The 20,594-nt window shown below is 43.8% G+C and overlaps 1 protein-coding gene across 1 annotated transcript; it reads right to left on the bottom strand.

The window, feature by feature from the left end:
- Positions 1-2,143: 2,143 nt before the first annotated feature.
- On the bottom strand, positions 2,144-19,783 carry EFHD1 (EF-hand domain family member D1). The gene is made up of 4 exons (XM_072143261.1): positions 19,421-19,783; positions 10,376-10,523; positions 3,828-3,962; positions 2,144-2,607 (listed from the first exon to the last, which is right to left on the bottom strand). The coding sequence occupies exons 1-4, from the start codon at positions 19,696-19,698 to the stop codon at positions 2,476-2,478; spliced, it is 693 nt and encodes a 230-aa protein (XP_071999362.1). The 5' UTR covers positions 19,699-19,783; the 3' UTR covers positions 2,144-2,475.
- Between the last annotated feature and the right edge of the window lie 811 nt (positions 19,784-20,594).

Here is a 20,594-nt window from a genome sequence, read left to right as displayed (position 1 = left end):
TAGAGCCTTGTGTCTGGGGAAGCCCTGGGAGATGTAGAAACCATATATGGAGAGTTCATGATATTTCCCTGATGACTTCAGACTTTAGTTCCTGGGGATCTGTAAGACAACAGAAATTGGCATGTACATGTGCAATAAGTTGATGTGATGTCCAGTTTGACGCGATTTTGGGTCTGGTAGTCAGTAATCATCTAACTCGGCATATGCCGGCATAAGCTGACCACCAAGTAGATTTACCCTGTGGGCATAAGGAAAGAAGAACAATGCCCTGCAAGACAACGAAGGGGCAGCTGGTGTTTGTGTGTTGGGTTATCACAGGCCACCCTTCTCCTGAAACACCACTCTACCTTCAGGAACAATTCTTCCTAAACCATTATTCCCAAGCATAAAAGTGTGATCCGTAAGTTTGTTCAGGATGCTCCCAGTAGTCTCGAGTTCCTTTTTTCAGATTTTGATAACCCAGCTTCTCCAGTTCATGCCTGACAAAGTCACAACCCCACAGCGAGCTTTATTAGTAAAACATATTTATTATTTTTATATTAATATAAAATGTGCATATAACAGCAGGGTCGTAGCTGAACATTGAAAAGCATCTTCCAAGGGGTCAGAAACAGAATATCCCTGGCAAAGTAACACAGTGATCCAATAAATGAAAATTACCAGCTAAAGTACCCGGTTCACTAGAATTATTGGACCGGTCCTGGATAGAAGAAAAGGCGATTGTATCTGCTTATTCGACAAAAACACTAAAACCATGTTTCACATTGAATTGTGATGACTGATCAGACTACACACAGTTATATGTGCCCGTGTTTCCTGCACAGGTTATTCTTAGTCAACAGTCAGTACTACAAAATTACACACAAAACCCAGAAAGTCCCCTACCTAAGCCCTCGCCTCATACTCAAGCAGGGTTGACCGTACCGTACCTTAACTACTGAAGTCAGCAGGTCCGTACAATTCAGCGATTCAAGGTTCAGTCCGGTAGATCCCACAAGTGCACAGAGAACTGGTGGGCAAGAGATTTCCCTTTACATTGTCTGCAGCAAGTTATTTACAAGATTGCCTCATGGATCAGAAGAGTCCAGAGCGTCTCTAACTCCATACCAATAAAGATATGAATACTAGATATGAGCAGTACCTAAAAGTGTTTGGCCACTTTACGTCATGTGTTTTGTAAAGAGTGTATAAGTGTGGGGCGCAGGATATGAGGTAATTTATCAATATACAGCTATTAAAAGTTATTTTCTGCTTTCTTGATATGAAAAGTGGATCCTCCTGTCTTTTACCTAGACAGACGGACATTCCTGTCATAAAATAAAATAAATCTGTCCATGAACAATCCCCAGTTAAGCTTCACTTCACATATCAAGAAACCAGAGAAAAACTAATAGATGTATATTGGTAAATTACCTAATAACCTGTCCCCCACCCCCACACTTATACACACATTGCAAAAACATGAGGTAAAGTGGCCAACCCCTTTAAACATGAGTTGTCTAACACTGCAAGGTCAGGACTAGGTTACACATTACCATCACATATACCTGTCCCACAGTTTAGGTGATAAGTGACTGATTTGTGGGGGTCTTATTGCTGAGCACCTCAGTAATAAAAAAAACAGGGTTTATAATGTCATTCTATCAAGTCTATAGGACTGCTGAAAAAGATTATTACTCTGCTATTTTTGGAAATCCTAAAAAGTTGAATGGAGCAACAGTTCATATATGTGACTCATGACCCTTATTCTTGGGATCACAGTAGTTAGACCACCTCCAATAAGACAGTTATCCCCTATGCAGGGTCTTTTTTCTGGTACACACTATGGATTCAGAACATGAAGTCACAGGATTTCTACAGATCACTGTAGAATATTATCACACGCAGAAGACTTGTTCCAGAAATCGCTGCCATCGATAATCCGCTCTATTCAATTGAATCAGGGGTCGTCAATAAAACAAGTTTATGGATCACTACAAGCCCCATGCAGATAAACAGAACAGTCAGTAAGATTTCTGCATCTAATCTGCTGTGTGTGAATATGTCCTTACAAGGAATGTTACAGACCGGTGGAATGCAGGTCTATAGGAATCATCTTATTTTTAGTTTCTCTTGCCTTATTAGCCATAAAAGATCCTAGATTATTGGTAGCATATAAAACCCTTGAATTACTCCAACCCCATTATATACTGTAGTTTTAGATACAATCAGAGAAGAAGACAGTAGTCTTACCACCTATGGCACATTAGATATAGGCAAGTGTCACTATGTACAGGAGCAAATACTGCTGTATATGGGCTTAAGGCCGGTTTAGCTTACTATATATTTGGGGAGGATACTCCCTGCTTTAGCAGATCTTCCAAGCACAAGAACTGGACTTGCAGCCATTACACCCAATGGGTCCTGGAGCCTTCCGCTGTTTAGTTAGGGTGACTGAAAACGGAGGGCACATGTTAGTATAAAAGAAACAACTTCTTAGTTAAACGCGGATTTAAGTTCTTTAAAAGCGGCGCGGCGATTCTTCTGCTCTTCCTCCTGTCGCTTCCTCTCTTCCTGTTCTGCACGAATTTCTGTCTCAAACTTACTGGCTGCTGATAAAGCCTGGACCTAAAAATCACAAGAAATGGGGGACATAAATTCAGGTTACAGAAGGAAATGCTCAAGATATTGAATAAGGCCATAAAAATAGCCATAAACATGCAAACACAGCAGCAAATTCTGCAGTTCCTATACATGGACTGTAGGTGGAGCTGAATGATTGATGACTCTGAGAACACATATAAATCACTGGCTTTATGGACCTTGGAAGAGTCATAGGAGAAGTGATGAGTTATAACTATGCAGAGGAGCTCCAGATATAGTACAATAATAATACAGCAACTAGTAGAACAGCATACTGTCCGCCCCGGAGAGTATCCACATACAGAGAGCTGAAATAATCACTGGCAGGAGGGCCAAAATCAGGGCCCAATATCCCCCAGTGATAGCCACAGCATGTTGACATACAATGCCAAATACACTACGTCGACAAAAGTATTAGGACACTACTCTTATTCAGTCCCATTCCCCATCATTAATAAAAGTCCAGCTCCTAGCTATGTATTCCACCTCTACAAAAATTTGAGAAAGCATAGATAATTGTAAAGAATTCCATGAATTCCAGCATGGTGAGGGAAAAGGATGCTAAAAGCCCCACCAATTATGAGAACAGGGAACAGGGATACTACTTTCACCAACTTAGAGCAGCAGGTTAAATATGCGTCCTACGGGAGAATTCCCATAGAAGTGCATGGAGTGGTATGTACATCAATTAGTGGACCACAGTCCTAGTGATCAACAGGGGTCCACTGATCGGATGACTAACCCACACCAATTGTGATATATAAGACCAACCCTTGTTTTGGCTTCTAACAAAAAATTCTGTAATTTTAGCCACTGAAAAATAAAGGGTCAAGTAAATTTGTTTTAGCATCAGGAGAGATCTTGGTATATATGCTACAACTATTCATGGGACTTCATGGAGTTACATTATTATTCATCGGCATACCGTATATTACAACATACAAGACTCACAGAAGGGTTAGATTACATAGAAACAAAGTCTTGCCCTGGGTCTTGATGGACCGCAATGTATGACGATGACACCAGGTGGATTCCCTTGAGAGACCCCTTGATAATTCTTAGTTAAAAGCCTTGCAGATGTGATCATGTTATTCTTATTGCCTTGTAGCAATTTTTCAGAGATAGAATAATGCAGGTCTGTGAACATACCCCAGCACCATCGTGTCCTTTATGCCACACCAACACTATTGACAATGACAACTCACCTTGGCCTCAAAGAAGCTCTTAGCTCCCTTTACTCCTTCTGTTGTCACATCTATTTCAGAGAGTTTCGCCAAGGACATCAGTCCACTGTCGTCTTCCAGCTCTCCTGCCGCTGCCTTACGGAAGATCAGCAAAAACTAGGAAAGAAAACAGAACATATGATGTAAGATGGCTAAACATTTGAGATTATCGTATGATAACGTAGACGACGTGCAGAAATACTGATGCCAACGTTGCGGCCTGCTGTGTCCTTTGTTTTACTTTACAGTGACCAGTTGATGCCACCAAATAGCGGGTCTGTAATACATGGTTCAAAGACTGATGAAATCGGGAGCCGAAAAAGGGCAAGTAGAATTACCGTATATACTGGAGTATAAGCCGATTCCAACCTACACCTAATTCTAAACAAAAAAACAAAAACTGGGAAACCCTATTGACTATGGGTGGGAAATGCATTGGTCACAGCCTCCCCCCAGTATCTAGCCAGTGCCTTCCCCCTCAGTATATAGCCAGCAGCCCCCTGCCCAACCTAAAAAAAAAAAAAACCTTCTGTACTCACTTTTCCGAAACCCCCCACCCCCAGGTTCTCTTATGTCTTTAGCTCCGGCTTCAGGTCCCCGCGCGCTACATCGCACACACCATGACGTCAGACGCTTGCCAACATCATAGTGTGTGCGCCGCCATCGGCACACACTATGACGTTGGCAAGCGGCTGATGTCATGGTATATTCGACGGCAGCACGTAGGGACCCGGAGCTGAAGACCGAAAAAGGTCCTGCAATGGAGTCGGAAAGGCAAGCACAGATTTGGGGTTTTTAAGCAGAGTTAGGCTTTTTCAGCGCATTTTTTTTATGCTGAAAAACTTGGCTTATACAAGAGTATATACAGTAATTTAAAAAAAAAAAAAAAAAAGTATCATCCTGATGCATCACTTACTAGTGAATCAGATTCTAGTAGCCAAGAGGGTGGTATCCTTTTATTTTCTGTGGGCATTAAAGAAAATTGCCCCCCCGGCTAGTATGAGATGATTTACAAATAACCTTCTGAATGAGTGGCCAGATTTTGAGAAAATGAGGGGGTAGGGAGGGGGGGATTTGTCAGGGATGCATTACATGCATGGAAATAAATCGCAATTCCATGCGAACTGTCAGTAATTGCAATTCCTCCATGCCATGTGTGCTGGTAATGGTGCAATTCTACGCCAGGCAGGGCCAGTTCTCATCTTCTGCATCTATTTTGATCCTCCCAATATAAAAGCTATTCTTTATGATAGGCTTTTGCGATGTAACCATTGTCAATAGCAGTCAAAATATTTCCGCACAAAAAATAAGTCCCCTAACAGAGGAGGCAGAGATCTGGCAGATCAGTTGGTCATTTCTCATCAGACAAAAATTGGTCAAGTGTAAAAGCACCCCAATATTCTTATTTCTATGACATAATGGGCATAATAACTAGAAGATAATTATAACATTACAGGCAGTCCCCGGGTTACATACAAGATAGGGTCTGGAGGTTTGTTCTTAAGTTGAATTTGTATGTAAGTCGAAACTGTATATTTTATAATGGAAGTTCTAGACAATTTTTTTTCTTTTGCCCCAGTGACAATTGGAGTTTCAAAATTTTTGGTGTAATTGGACCAAGAATTATCAATAAAGCTTCATTACAGACATCTTACAGCTGATTATTGCAGCTTGGGACTATAGTAAAGCATCCAGAGAGCTTCACCAGAGGTCACAGTGGGCAGAGGGGTCTGTCTGTAACTATGGGTTGTCTGTAAGTCGGGTGTCCTTAAGTAAGGACCGCCTGTAATCAAAAATAATATCCCATATACACTGAGGTGAATTAGTCCAAGATATGGGGGGCCTGCAGGAACACACTGTACACAATCATCTCCATAGGTCACACAGGTCATACTATTCTACCTCTGTGCCCGCTCCTTATCAGGGCAGTATTGGTATTTAGGAGTATAGGATGACTGGCAGACAGTATCTGTTATCTACAGGTAATCAGACGACTGTATGCCCAGCACAGAGGGTGCATTGTGCCAGCGCAGCTTCCCACACTCCTCACCTTTCCTCAGCATCAGTAAGACGCACAGAACAGTCGTCCATTCTCTAGACCTGGCGCAGAAGTGTCCCCCTATAATACAGGATGGGGAATGCAGTACCTGTATCCTTATACATAAGCCTCCATTATAGATTTGTGAGGTCACGGTTATATGACAATTACCTCTAAGGTGCTTATATGATATAACAGTACAGCTGTTACAAGGCAAATCCTCTGTACAAACACATTACTGGCCTACATGCACATATAGATAAGGCACAGCGAGTCCATAAACTGCCAATAAAGATCCCCATATGTACATAACCACACATGTACACAGCCATTAAAGTCCTAGTAAACACTAAATGCAGGTACATCACTCGTGTTTAGAGGTTGCAGACAGGGACACACGGCTAGACAAGAGACTAAACTATAAACCTAAAGGAAATCTACCATCAAAATCCATCATGATAAACCAGGGACACTTACTCATAGATCCAGGCACTGTGACAATCATCTTGTATTTGTTATATATACACTTTCCTCCCTTTTAAAATCAACTTTTAACATTATGCTAATGAGCAAAGGCATGTTACAGAAGCCCTCTGTGCTCCATGGTTTTCATACACTTATGGGTACAGCGGGAAAGAAAATTGTGGCTTAAGTTCCAATGATCTGGAACCTTTTACTTCTGCCTCTACAGTGAGTTTACAGATGAGGGGAGAGTAGCGCACAACAGGAAACACTACTGCGACATACCGTATACGCGGTATATCCCTGGCTGGCTATATACTAGGGAGGTAGGGGGGCGGACGACTGACTAGTAATATACTCGCTGTGACAAATGCATTTCCCACCCTAGGCTTATACTCAAATCAATAGGTTTTCCTGTTTTTTGGTGGCAAAATTAGGCACCTTGGCTTATATCCGAGTGGGCTTATACTCCCTATACACACACACCACAAAAGGCTGTGTCGGCCATGCCTCGTATAGACTTTCAAATAGCCAACACTTACTGCCACTCCCGTCTCACATGGAGCGCCCCGACAATTATCAGGAGAGGGAGCACACGGATCTCAAACAGGGGAATGGAAGGGAGTGGGTGAAGAGGGAGCATGCAGGAGGGGATGAATAATTATGAGCAGACTAAGTGCCGAGCACCCCGTGTGACATACACAGGAGCGCCAGAAATTAGCATTATTTAAAAAAAAAACTTTTTTGGGCGAAATTACAGTGTTTTAGAACTAACGAAAATCCGTTCCTGCATCTGGCTGAAAACACAGACCAATAACTAGCTATGGTTACAATACTGAATTTACAAGTGGTTGATTTCCTTTAAGGGGGTTTTCCAGAGAGAGAGGCTTTACATATTACTTGAAAACCCCAATACATTATCCATCTTCAGGTGCAGTGATAAATCTTGCACAGTAGAAGACTCTCTTGTCTAACTTTTTGACACTTTTCATTAATCTCCATCTCCGTGCCTATACAAGTCAGATATACATCGGGGAACTCTTTTACCTCCATGGTATAACCCTGGTGGGACACTAGTTTGTGCTTTGTAGCTTTGTGCGTGCGCTAATAATAACTGTGATAGATTCTGGCGTTCACTGGCTCCATGACCTGTCAGACTGGATTGTGTGCCCAGCCCTGCAGTGCATCACTGCCACGAAAATACAGCGAAGCCTGACATTTATTAACAGGAAGTTGTAGTCATCTAAACTGGAGTTACATCTAAAATGTGAACCTTGGCCAAGACTGTCCTAAGCCATTGGCAGGAAATGAGAGCATTAATAAGGAGCCTCCGGCAGTCTACGCTGCACTCTGTGACACGTTGCTCTAAATGAAGTCTACAGACATGTTCACAGGCTACAACCTTATTTTATGAACATGTAAACCGTGTGCATCACTCTCTTAGGGTTACTCCATCACAGGACGAGGCAATGTGTATTTTTGCTCTGCCAAATGGTCGACAGGTGCCGCCGCACACTTGATGTGGACAGATGTCGGGTGACCCACAATGTCACGTGGAAAAATTATGTTGATCAGCATCAAGCTAAAGGCCCGGCTGTCAGTAAAGCCCCATAACATACTCTAGAGGAGGACAAGACTTTTATAAATGACTTTAAACAGGGTTTTTGGTTTCTTTGTAGTAAAAATAGATTCAAGACATAAAATTGGATATTTTAATATTTACAGGTGGTCCCCTACTCACACCCGACTTACAGACAACCCATAGTTACAGACAGACCCCTCTGACCTCTGGTGAAGCTTTCTGAATGCTTTACTATAGTCCCAGATTGCAATAATCAGCTGTAAGGTGTCTGTAATGAAGCTTTATTGATAATCATTGGTCCCATTACAGCAAAAAAGTTGAAACTCCAATTGTCACTGGGGCAAAAAAAAAAAAAAAAACTGTGTCTGGATCTACAATTATAAAATATACAGTTCCGGCTTACATACAAATTCAACTTAAAAGTACAAACTCAAGGAACCTATCTTGTATGTAACCTGGCGACTGTGTATATAAAAAGGGTTCTTTCTCATTTCAGTTCAAAATATTTCAATTTTCAGTTTTAATCAAAATACTAATAACAGTAGCCCTACCGGAAGCGGTGCAAATGGATTGTAATATAAACTATTAAAAGTCCTTTGAATTCAATAGGCATTTTAATTGATCTGTTAGACGTCTGTTATGATCGCTTGTACAAAAGTGAAGTGAATCAGAAAAAAAAAATATCTAAAAATGTGTCCGAAATTGGCCAGATTTTCACCAAATATAAATATCAGTTTGTTCATCTCTAATCAGCATTAAAGAAACTCCTCATCTGAGAAAACCCATTAACATATCTGATCCTTTATTCACACATGACATGACAGGTGTCTGGCAGAGGCTATTTGTCCCCTCCCTGTTAGGAGCACATTCACACATAGCTGAGCAGAGTGTGCACGTGTGTGGATGGAGCTGGGTGCGTCGTCAGGAATAGTTGTCTGCTGAATAGTCTGTATAGTCACGGGTGGTTACGCTGTATCGTGTAACACTCACTCATGCATCCCACTATAGATTTTACAGAGGGAGGTATGTGGAGAGTTGACATCCCGTATATTATTTATGTGACCTCTGAATCCGGTTGTTGGTTAGGTGCCGTACAATTTGGCCATTTACATAACTCCTTCAACTTCATATCTTGGCAGGAGGCAAGTGACCGGAATGAATAGATGACAGCAATCTTAAGTGTATCAGCTGACAGCTATTCTACGTAACTATCCTAAGCACGCACACTCAGCTATAGGTGTGGATGCACATTCGTTTACCGCCCCCTAAACATAATTTACAGTATTTGCAACCAGTCAAACATCTATAGGGAGGAGCCCCAATTCTCTTGGGCATTTTTGATATAAAGGTGTTGTAATTATGATGACCTAAAGCCTCTGGCACTACACAGTGGTAAATCAAGGGCTCCATAAGGATAGGTCATCAATGATAAAGAATCCTTAGACCAAAAACCCCTTTAATAAACCTGATCCTTTTCAACTACAGGAGATAGAAGGCATCTGGTATCAGCTTATGCCTTTCTACTTATGTAGATCTCACACACTCGGCTGAGCAGAGTGTGCATGTATAAGGATGATGTCAGGTGGCATAGCTGTCAGATAGGTGCAGGTAGTCATAGGTCGTTAGACAGCGCTGGGGACCTGCAAAGAGTTTGTATGTTCCCTCCATGTTTGCGTGGGTTTCCTCTGGGTCCTCCGGTTTCCTCCCACACTCCAAAACATACAGGTAGGTTAATTAGATTGTGAGCCCCATTGGTGACTGAGACTGATCTGGGAAGCTCTGTGCAGTGCTGCGTAATATGTATGCGCTATATAACTAAAGGAATTCTTATTATACTCATTCATGCATCCTGCTATGGTTATTACAGGGTGAGGTATGTGAAGATAATGTTTTATCAGTTAAATGTTTAACTCTGTACTGATGATTAATAAACCCTTTGTGTAAAATAGAGTAGATCTACAGTAACCTCCCAGATTCCCACACCAGCCGTGTAGTATAAAGGGTGCGCTGTGTGCACTGGGCTCTGACACAAACCTGCCTATACATACATGAAACACAGGATTACTATCAGGTTACACCTGACAAGAACTATAGATGTAGCTATACTGGTTATAGTCACAAGGCAGATGTTGCAGTGCTCACCCGGGTGCCGCAGTCCCTTCACACAGGTGATCGCTAGGGTTTTCCAGGTCAGACGCCCACAAATCTATGGACCGGTCATAAATATGAAAGCGTTGGAAACCCCTATAATGTACAGTAATAGTAACCAATTCTCCAAGCCACGCTCCGAGACAAAACTAAACTGGTTTCCACCAACACGTCAAGAACTTTATCCACTGCAATACAGGGGCAGTGCCTAAAGGCTCAATCCCTACCCAAAACTCATCACCGGTTATGGGAATCTCATTCATGATCTATACTTTCACGTTTATCAATACATTAATTTACCTCTCGGAAATTCAGTTTTCCATCAATATCTTCATCTACTTCTTTGATCATGTTCTTTAGACCAAGATGAGTCTGTGGAGCACCCAACTTCTCCATCATGAGCTTCAGCTCCATTAGGTCTATGAAGTTGTCCCGCCCCGTGTCATACCTTAAGGGGGAAATAACAAAATGTACCATAAGGAATACAGCAGGTATATGGGAAGTGAACTTTGAAAACATCAAACATATAGGTTTGCAGAGTCAGTATTTTGCATCAGTATTTGTAAGCTATATCCAGGAGTGGGTCCAAAGGATATGCAGAGATACACAACTTGTTTTATTAAAGGAAATCTAATACCAGGATCAAGGATTGTAAACCAATGACATTTACCTGCTGGAGTGCCCCCCCCCCCCCCCCCTACACCTCCCAACATGATCCGCTATTCTTTAAGGTTCTTGTGCTCTTGTTTTTACCAAAAAAAAGGCTGTTAAAATATGCAAATTAGCCTAAGGGGTTCTGGGCTCCATTAACAGCTATGGATCCTGGAGCCCCGCCCCGGATTTGCTTGATTTTGAAAGTCTTTGTATTTTGTAGAAACAAGGTCATAAGAAGCTAAAAGAAGAGCAGACCCTGCCATAGGACACACACACCAGTAAGCTTGGTTTACAATCTTTCATCCTGGTGGTAGATGTCCTTTAAAGATTTGCTTTGTGTAGGGTCCATTTCAGGTTTTGGCTTTCAAATATTGATGCAAAATACTCAAATACCGTGTTTAAGTAACAATATATATAGAGAATACGATCACATCCGGAAAAAAAAAAATGTTGAACTGAAAAGTTTAAAATTCCATTGAAAAGTTGTCCAACTTTTGACTATACTGCTACACATTCTCATGCAATGTTTGCTTGCTATAAGTGAATGGAACCCTGTTTCTGTACTGAGGCTAAAAACTACAAATGGAGATTCAGACCCTGAAGTCAGGAAATCTGGGAAGAGAACTAAAAATAGGGATTGCATTCCAGCACATAGCACACAGCTCCTGTTCACATGGAGTTTGGTCGGCCTGCTGTTTTAAAGAAGAAGAAGAAAAAAAAAGGTCTGTGTTAAAGTGCAAGTTATAAAAAATAGGAAGATTATGTGATGGGGGCGGTGCACGGGAACACACTCAGCCCATTTATAGCCATGTGTAGTATAGTGTATGTATAGAGCAGGCTGTACAGCACACCTCCATACATAAACAGCTAGGGCGCCCCTCACATAGGAGAATGATAGAGATCCTGGCTCCAGAGCCCACTGCCAACAATAACTGTATGTGTAACATCTGTACAATATTTATACAGCGCTGGACATTAAGGGGGATCATCCGAAAGTGTTGTATAATGAGCTCAAAGACAAGGCAGACGTAACATGCGCCAAGTTGTGTAACTCAAACATTTATTACAAAATACGGGGCTAGAAAATCCAATTTAAAGGGCTTTGCCAGGACTTGGATATTAATAATCTATATTAAGGACAGATCAACATCAGTTCTATCCATTAGATCAGAGAAGATGTGCCATTGGGACCAGTGTTGCGATCTCTATATTGCACAAAAAGCACAACGCAGCACATTATACAGCAGCAGGGGCTGGTATTGCAGTCCAATCCTATTCATTGAGTTGTAACATGGCAAGGCTTAGCTCCACACCTGCAGCTGGATCAGTTTCTTTTGTGGTTTATCAAAGAGGAATATCTTTTCATGGCTCAGATTCCAGAGGACAAAGGTAAAATAAAAGAAGAATAGAAGGGATGATCTTTCTCCCCTGCAGCATTAAAATTTCTGTTCAGAAATGAATCAGTGGGAGATCTGATGCTTATAGGTACATCAGACAACTCGGCTATTCATTCAAAGGAACCCCTATAAGTAAGTGGATCATAGAGATTAAAATTATCAATGTCCTAGTGTGACATTCTTCTGCAGCGCCTCCAGAGGAGAGATGAGGCATTACACAGTTCTAAATTAAATTGTTTTGTTGGTTTCCCCTAAAGTAAAAGGCATTTTATGGGGTCGCTTTCCATTTTTCCTAGTTGATGAGAGCCCTGGACAGTGGACTATCATCTTCTTTGTATTAGATAGGTATTAGCTTCGGTCCCAGAAAAATCTCTGCAGCATGTATATGGGGTTTCTTTTTATCATGTGTATGGATTTCTACAAACCCCATTCAAGTCTATGGAGAGTAACAAGAATGTCTGTCGCTTGACCCTAACGGTAAGTATACCGTCTCATCACTGCTGCATTCTGTTCTTGTTTAAGGGTTGTACCAAGTTTACAAATTATCCTGTATCTGACTGCAGGGACCCCTACCGATCCCTGTAACGCAGGGGGTCCCAGCCTCACTAATGACATGGCAAGCATGTGTTCTTCCATTCCATTCAATAGTATAGGAGTGTCAGAAATTGCCAAACACCATTCCAAGATGGGTCCGGAACGCAACTGGAAATTCAGAAGATGCCTCGGAAACTTCCAATACTATTGAATGGAGCGGATGACACATGCTTGTCCTGCCGCTCCACTCATTAGTGAGAACTGGACCACCGATCAGCGATAACCAAGTTATAACGTGCTGATAGGTGGGGTCTCAGTGATGAGAGCCCCACAGATCACGAGGGGTCCGAGAGTCCAAATAACTCAGTCGGACCCCTTGTCGCTCCCGGAGATTCTATGGAGCAGACATTCTTGCATGACCGCTCTGCTCCATACATCTCAATGGAGCTGGAGCGCTCATGATCTCCATCAGCTCCATAGAGATTGAGGTACCTGGGACCCCTCAGTCTTGTGATCATCACCCAGACCCTCACGTTCAGCTAGTCGGCCCTATCCTGTAGATAGGGCCTAACTTTCTTTATGGGACAACCCCCTTAAGTAGCCTGACAGACTGAATGTGTAGGAAGATTAGACTGTGATAAAGTTTACAGCTAAACTTATAAAAGTCTAATAAACCGCACCTCCCAAACATAAGATCAGACACAAGCACAAGCCTATAACAGCAGATATAAAGAAGGTTTGGTGGCTTATAGTTAGAAATGCTTCTGGCTATCAGAAGTGAAGGAATGTGTCACCACAGCGGAAGCTCGGCCCTCCCCCGCTATGTGTCACTGTTGTAACATGTCAAGAAATTTTTATCAAGATAACAAGATTGTAGAGGAAGGTCATTCCTTACATGTACAGCCAGAAAAGAGAACCTATAGACACAATGTCATACAATAAGCCAGGGTTCTACCGTTCAGGAGTCCTCACCCAGCTTTCCACTGTCCCAAACTGTAGATCTGCCATAGTAAAATGTTATATAAGAATACACTTAAATAAGCTATCGTAACCAGAAGTTGGCAGAAGCTTCATTTTCTATATCCGGTATTAGCATTCATGTTAGTTAGAACTCAGCTCTAACAGAAACAAACCAAAAGGGAATACAATCTCCAGGTAGAATGTTATAGAGCAGGAGGAGCTGATCAGATTATACATAGTATCCTGTCAGAATTCAGCATTTCACAGAGCAGTATGAGTCAAGCAGATTGTATACAACGTCCTATCTGCAGGCAACATGTTACAGAGCAGGAGGAGTTGAGTAGATCATAAATAGGGGATGTTTATCAAGGCCTGTAAATCAATGGCAGGAATTACGACTTTTCACCCTGTAAATCCACCTGAAGCAGGTTATAGTGCAGTTCTACACCAGGCAGGGCCTGATCCAGGATGGAGCCTCTTCAGATACCCAACGTGAGGGCGGGCATAATATCAAGAGCTGGCACATAATACTCTACTTCTCCTGCCCTATAACATGCTGCCTGCAGACAGGACATTTTGTACAATCTGCTCAGCTTCTCCTGCTTTATAACGTTCTACCTGCAGATAGGACACTTTGTACAATCAGCAGGAGGAGATGAGAATATTGCAAACAGTGTCCGATCTGCAGGCAGAATGTCATAGAGCAGAAGGGGATGAGCAGATTGTACAGTGTCCCATCTACAGACAGCATGTTATAGAGCAGAAGGGGATGAGCAGATTGTACAGTGTCCCATCTACAGACAGCATGTTATAGAGCAGAAGGGGATGAGCAGATTGTACACAGTGTCCCATCTACAGACAGCATGTTATAGAGCAGAAGGGGATGAGCAGATTGTACACAGTGTCCCATCTACAGACAGCATGTTATAGAGCAGAAGGGGATGAGCAGATTGTACACAGTGTCCCATCTACAGACAGCATGTTATAGAGCAGAAGGGGATGAGCAGATTGTACACAGTGTCCCATCTACAGACAGCATGTTATAGAGCAGAAGGGGATGAGCAGATTGTACACAGTGTCCCATCTACAGACAGCATGTTATAGAGCAGAAGGGGATGAGCAGATTGTACACAGTGTCCCATCTACAGACAGCATGTTATAGAGCAGAAGGGGATGAGCAGATTGTACAGTGTCCCATCTACAGACAGCATGTTATAGAACAGAAGGGGATGAGCAGATTGTACAGTGTCCCATCTACAGACAGCATGTTATAGAACAGAAGGGGATGAGCAGATTGTACACAGTGTCCCATCTACAGACAGCATGTTATAGAGCAGAAGGGGATGAGCAGATTGTACAGTGTCCCATCTACAGACAGCATGTTATAGAGCAGAAGGGGATGAGCAGATTGTACACAGTGTCCCATCTACAGACAGCATGTTATAGAGCAGAAGGGGATGAGCAGATTGTACAGTGTCCCATCTACAGACAGCATGTTATAGAGCAGAAGGGGATGAGCAGATTGTACAGTGTCCCATCTACAGACAGCATGTTATAGAGCAGAAGGGGATGAGCAGATTGTACACAGTGTCCCATCTACAGACAGCATGTTATAGAGCAGAAGGGGATGAGCAGATTGTACACAGTGTCCCATCTACAGACAGCATGTTATAGAGCAGAAGGGGATGAGCAGATTGTACACAGTGTCCCATCTACAGACAGCATGTTATAGAGCAGAAGGGGATGAGCAGATTGTACACAGTGTCCCATCTACAGACAGCATGTTATAGAGCAGAAGGGGATGAGCAGATTGTACACAGTGTCCCATCTACAGACAGCATGTTATAGAGCAGAAGGGGATGAGCAGATTGTACACAGTGTCCCATCTACAGACAGCATGTTATAGAGCAGAAGGGGATGAGCAGATTGTACACAGTGTCCCATCTACAGACAGCATGTTATAGAGCAGAAGGGGATGAGCAGATTGTACAGTGTCCCATCTACAGACAGCATGTTATAGAACAGAAGGGGATGAGCAAATTGTTCATAGTGTCCTATCTGCAGGAATATAAAAAAAAAACAAATCTTAATTAAGCTACAAGTTATACTGAATCTTTTCCCACAAAACAAGAACATTTCCTACCAATTAAAAACCGACATGTTTGCTCACAGAGTATTAGGAGGCTTTCCTGTGGTTTTTCCTCCAAGATTGTGGTGCACTTTATACCATCACACATCATAAAGTGTGCACTAAGCCTCAGCTGTGCGGTGAGCACATTACACGCCACACATGGGGGACATCCTCCCCTCTATCAGGGGGCGCGCTAGGAGAATTATTTTGGCAATTTACTCCCTGATGTCTGGGAGGGGGATGTGGAAGCAGACAACTGTTCCCAGGACCTCAGTGAGGACACTTCAGCTTTACAAAGCTCTGATTGTCAGTGACACTTGCACAGCTGTAGGACAGGCATTAGTGGGCTGGAAAAGCAGGGTTAGGGTTATCCTCAGCGGCACAGGGCGAGGTTACATAGCAGCCGTGCCAGGCTCCAGCCCCACACAATATGACCTCAGGGCCATTACATATCTGCTCTAGAGGGAGGGTCTGGCAGCCTTACACACCCACCACCCAAACACAAGTGGCAGCTCCAAACCCACACTCATTAACCATTTCACGACAAAACTTGTTTATATGTTCTATAACCAAGCTGAATTTCTGGTTGAATATGCATTCTTGGTGCAAAAATTATTTTTTGTAATGGAGACAATAGTAGAGAATTATTGTATACGTAAACTGAAGCAAGCTTGGTTCTGTAGAACCGCTGGATGAGGTCCAAATGTTAAATGTGAAATGTTATAGAAACAAAATGCCCAAAGTAATCATGGAGACTAAGGTCACGTACTGTGTTGGTTGTGGACATATAAAAAGGCCTTTCACCAACCCCGAAGCAATCAATGCCGTAGTTTTCTCTAGTGTCAGATGGGCGGAGACAGACTGTACTCCAGGTCAGGACCACCCACTTCCATGTAAAGAGACTGATTATCAGATTGGCTTCCGAAATTATGCTAACTGGGTTTCTCCACTGTCAGGTGGGTTATCCCTCTGCTAGGTAGAAGAAAGCTTGGCACTGCCCATTTAACAGTAGAGTCCAGTGGCTTAACTTGAAGCTGATGGGCCCCAGTGCAAAGTTTGTGCCAGGGCCCAGACTATAATGCTAGTCTACTCATATAGGAAAGTGACACCTTATGGGCCCCCTAAGCCTCTTGGGCCCAGTTGCGACCCTGGTAGAGTCTCAAAACTTTTCAAGGATACAAAAAATTTGGTGAAGAGTCCACTTTATATTTTAGGAGGTTTATAGGATGTTCCATCTGGCTTCCCGTTTCAGCAGCACATCTCTCACTCCCTTCGTTTAGTTAAAGGGGTTGTCTGACATTACACAAGTTTTTATATATGGTTGGGGGGGGGCGTCTCTAAAAAATAGAAAAGGAGTCTCTGCCCCTGCTCCCATTTTCCCGTGGCAGCACCCATCACTGCCGGCTTCTGTTTGTATACAGAGACCAGCGGCAACATGCGTCTACAGTCTGTTTACAAGCAGAGGCTGATGCGAGCGTATACAGCCTCCTGTGCTGCCACAGGACAGAGCAGGGGCAGAGGTAAGTATGAGCTCTTTGTCAGAACAAACACCCTTGTGGGAAAACGGACTTAGATGGTCTTCTCTAGGAGCCACAATAGTAGAGAGAATACTTCTGCATTTCACATTTGTCTAAATACCATGTAGCAGCCATATAGGAAGGTACGGTACAAGATTTATACACCTTTTTGGTCGCCCTACAACTTTTTTGTTGAATTCTCTCCCATAGGGAATTCTTCCTCCCTGCTGCTGTAGTGCAATGCTGTATGGTGCCAGGGCCCAGAACCATAGAGGCTCACTGTTATATGGGTACTAGCTGGCTGCTGGGTCTCAGTTCCTGGTGGTGAAGTGTTGCGCCAGTGAAAGGCGCCATTAGATGCTGCCCCCCCCCCCCCCCCCCCACACACACTAGTATAGGGACCCACTAAAACAAGATTACAATGAAGAGGTGGATTTAGGCTACCTGGTCAAATTGCTATTATGAACCTTAAGTTGATTTATAAAAGTAGCCTAGTGGCAATAGATAGCTGTACAGTGTGTGGATATGCAGATCAAAATCCAGCATGATAAGCCAGGGACACTTACTCATAGATCAACCACTTGCTCAACCTCCCCCCTGCTACCTGGCACTAACCTGCTGTATTTTCTGGGCAGCAGCACATAGTGAAAGGGTGGGGAGTGCTCATGCACAGTGTAACAGCCTGTGAACCTATAGCATGAAGGGGCTCTGGTGAAACCCCCAGGAGCCTTTCTGACTCATTAGCATAATGTTAAAAGTTGATAATATAAGGAAGGAGGCCATGGATGAATATAACACGATTACCACAGTCATAGTTTCTGGATCTATGAGTAAGTGTCCCTAGTTTTTCATGATGGATTTTGTTTGTACATTCCCCTTTAAGCTCATGTATGGGACATGTACTAAGCAAAATATCCGAGCTGATGACCCTACCCCCATCATGTCACCTTTCTGTAAAGTAGAGAGGACGGCATAGAAACGCCTCTTGTACAAAGTTGGGGCGACTCTTTACTACAGGACAGTAAGGAAGTGACCAATGTCCCCTAGTAACTTTCCTACACCGGAGGGATTTGGCAGCAGCTCATGTTTTTGGTTCAGCAGTCAGCAAGGTCCAGGGGGCGCGGGAGCGTCCTAACCTCATACGGTTACAGCATGAATCAGACTGTGAATATATGCGAGTACAGTCTCAGACGGGAAGGGAAGTTTGCTGACAACAAGCATCATAATCCGGGAGTCTATGCAGCATGTGGGTGCAGAAGGAAAATCGCAATAGCAGCAAACAGTGAATCATAAGGAGAAGTTATCAGGATGGGGGTGGGGGGGAACAGGAACTATGATTCAGCCGGAGGGGACGGTGGTGCAGCAGTGGAGCTCACCCCGGATAAGGGAGGAGTGTGAGCTTCAGCCTGAGATCTGGGAAGTAGAGGACGGAGTAGGGGGAACGTCCTCCGATGCCCCAGGCTCAGGTGGGCTTCATGTCTACATGGCAGGAAGCAGACAAGTCATAGCATGCCGACATAGTACTACTGAGAAAACTGCTCAAATAGCAACCCCCCAATATCATAACTCCTTGTACAAACAATAACTCAGAAATACTACAGTTGCCCCACTGCCCGGTGCAATTGGTGTTGGTACATGCCACACTACCAGGCTGACATTCAGTAAAACAATGTGCAGACTATGAGAATGTAGTGGGGGATGTTGGTTGTTGTAGTAGTCTAAAAAGCTGAAGAGGTCGGTGAGCATGGATACAGAATGCCATCTGTGTCACTGCCCATAGCACTGGCATGGTACCTAGGTATATAGGCTGAGCGTGCCCATGCAGAACTAGGCATGACACTGACAGGATACATCACATCCAGGTCATGTCTTAATTTGACCCCCAAATGTAGAGTAAACAATAAGAATATAACTTTTGGTCCCTGTAACATTCCTGTACATACTTGTCAATGTCATTATCAGAGATAAGACTGTTCACACCCGTCTGCCTGTACAATGATGCCCATCATAGTACAATACAGCATGTGATGATCTGTCACCTGGGGTGTCTTTCCCCAGAAGCGCAGAACCGCACATGGCAGTTGTGAACAGAGTTTAAGAACTGCAGATAAAAGTTTAGAAAAGTTTAGAAGACGCACGGGCGGCCACTTACTGGCGGAACATGCCCTCCATGTCCTTGATCTGCTTCCTGGAGAACTCCTTGAACTCGGTGTAGGGGTTGAAGACCTGGCCCCGGGTGGCCGGCACGGCATTGCCCTCGTTGATGTCATTCCTCCGGGTCAGCTTGGCGCTCAGTTCGGAGTCGGCGTTGGCAGTGACCGGCTTCTCCTCCCCGTTGTGCTCGGGCACCTCGCCCTCTGCTCCCGGCCCGGGGGCATCTTCTAGCACCAAGCGGCGCTGCAGCTTCTGGGCCAGCTCGTTCTCTGCCATAGGAGCTGCGGGCGGGAGGGGCGCACTAGTGCTGGGAGCTGCAGGCGGCTCCGGGGATAAGGCGGGGGGGAGGAGCCAGGAGGAGGAGGACCACAGGCCCCGCACCTCAGCCAGGGGGCGACAGGTGCAGGTGTCCCCGGCAGCCAATCACACTGCAGCTCTGCTCCTCAGCGTTACAAGCAGCGTTTTCATTGGCTACTTTGTACTCTCTCTCTATCAGTTGTGGATGATGTGACAGCTCTATGTGTGACAGCATTGCCCACAGCACTCATGGCACAGCCACACAGTTATCACATGGCTCATCACTACTAATAATCACTGCTTCACCTGCAACACTATCAAGGGATCTCAGAGAGAACCCGTCAGGGTGATTTGGGGCTGTAGTGAAGCCAGGGTGTACCACGCCGCCTTCGCTTGGGGCTCAGATATCCCCAGAATGAGGTATAAACATTTGTGCTGTTTTTTCACTTCGCACAGAGAAGATTCTTATAGGGCAATTTGGGACACTAAACCACCAGTCCATGAGGACCCGTAGGCAGTTAAGTGTCCGAAAGCACCTGACAGGTTCCCTTTAAAATGTGGTTACATGCACAGGAATGTTGTTTTCCTCAATGTCCTATGAGTTTTTTCAAACAGCAAACTTACACATCCATTGCAATAGAGCCATGCACATGAATGCGTTTTTCATGTATTCCTGTGTAGAAAATTCAGATCAGCTCCTATTCCTGCCCGTGTTTGCAGCTCTGGACTTCCCTCACATGTTGAGAGCACATATGGATGGATCACCAGAAGCAGGGGTGTAACTACAGTGGTAGCACACAAGCAGCCACTATGGGGCCCGCAGTGTCATGGGGGCCCGTTATCCGGCTTGACATTAAAGAATGGAGGATGTGCAT

Source organism: Engystomops pustulosus, chromosome 3 (assembly GCF_040894005.1).
Source record: "Engystomops pustulosus chromosome 3, aEngPut4.maternal, whole genome shotgun sequence".
NCBI lineage: Eukaryota > Metazoa > Chordata > Amphibia > Anura > Leptodactylidae > Engystomops > Engystomops pustulosus.
This window is presented reverse-complemented; position numbering and strand designations above follow the sequence as displayed.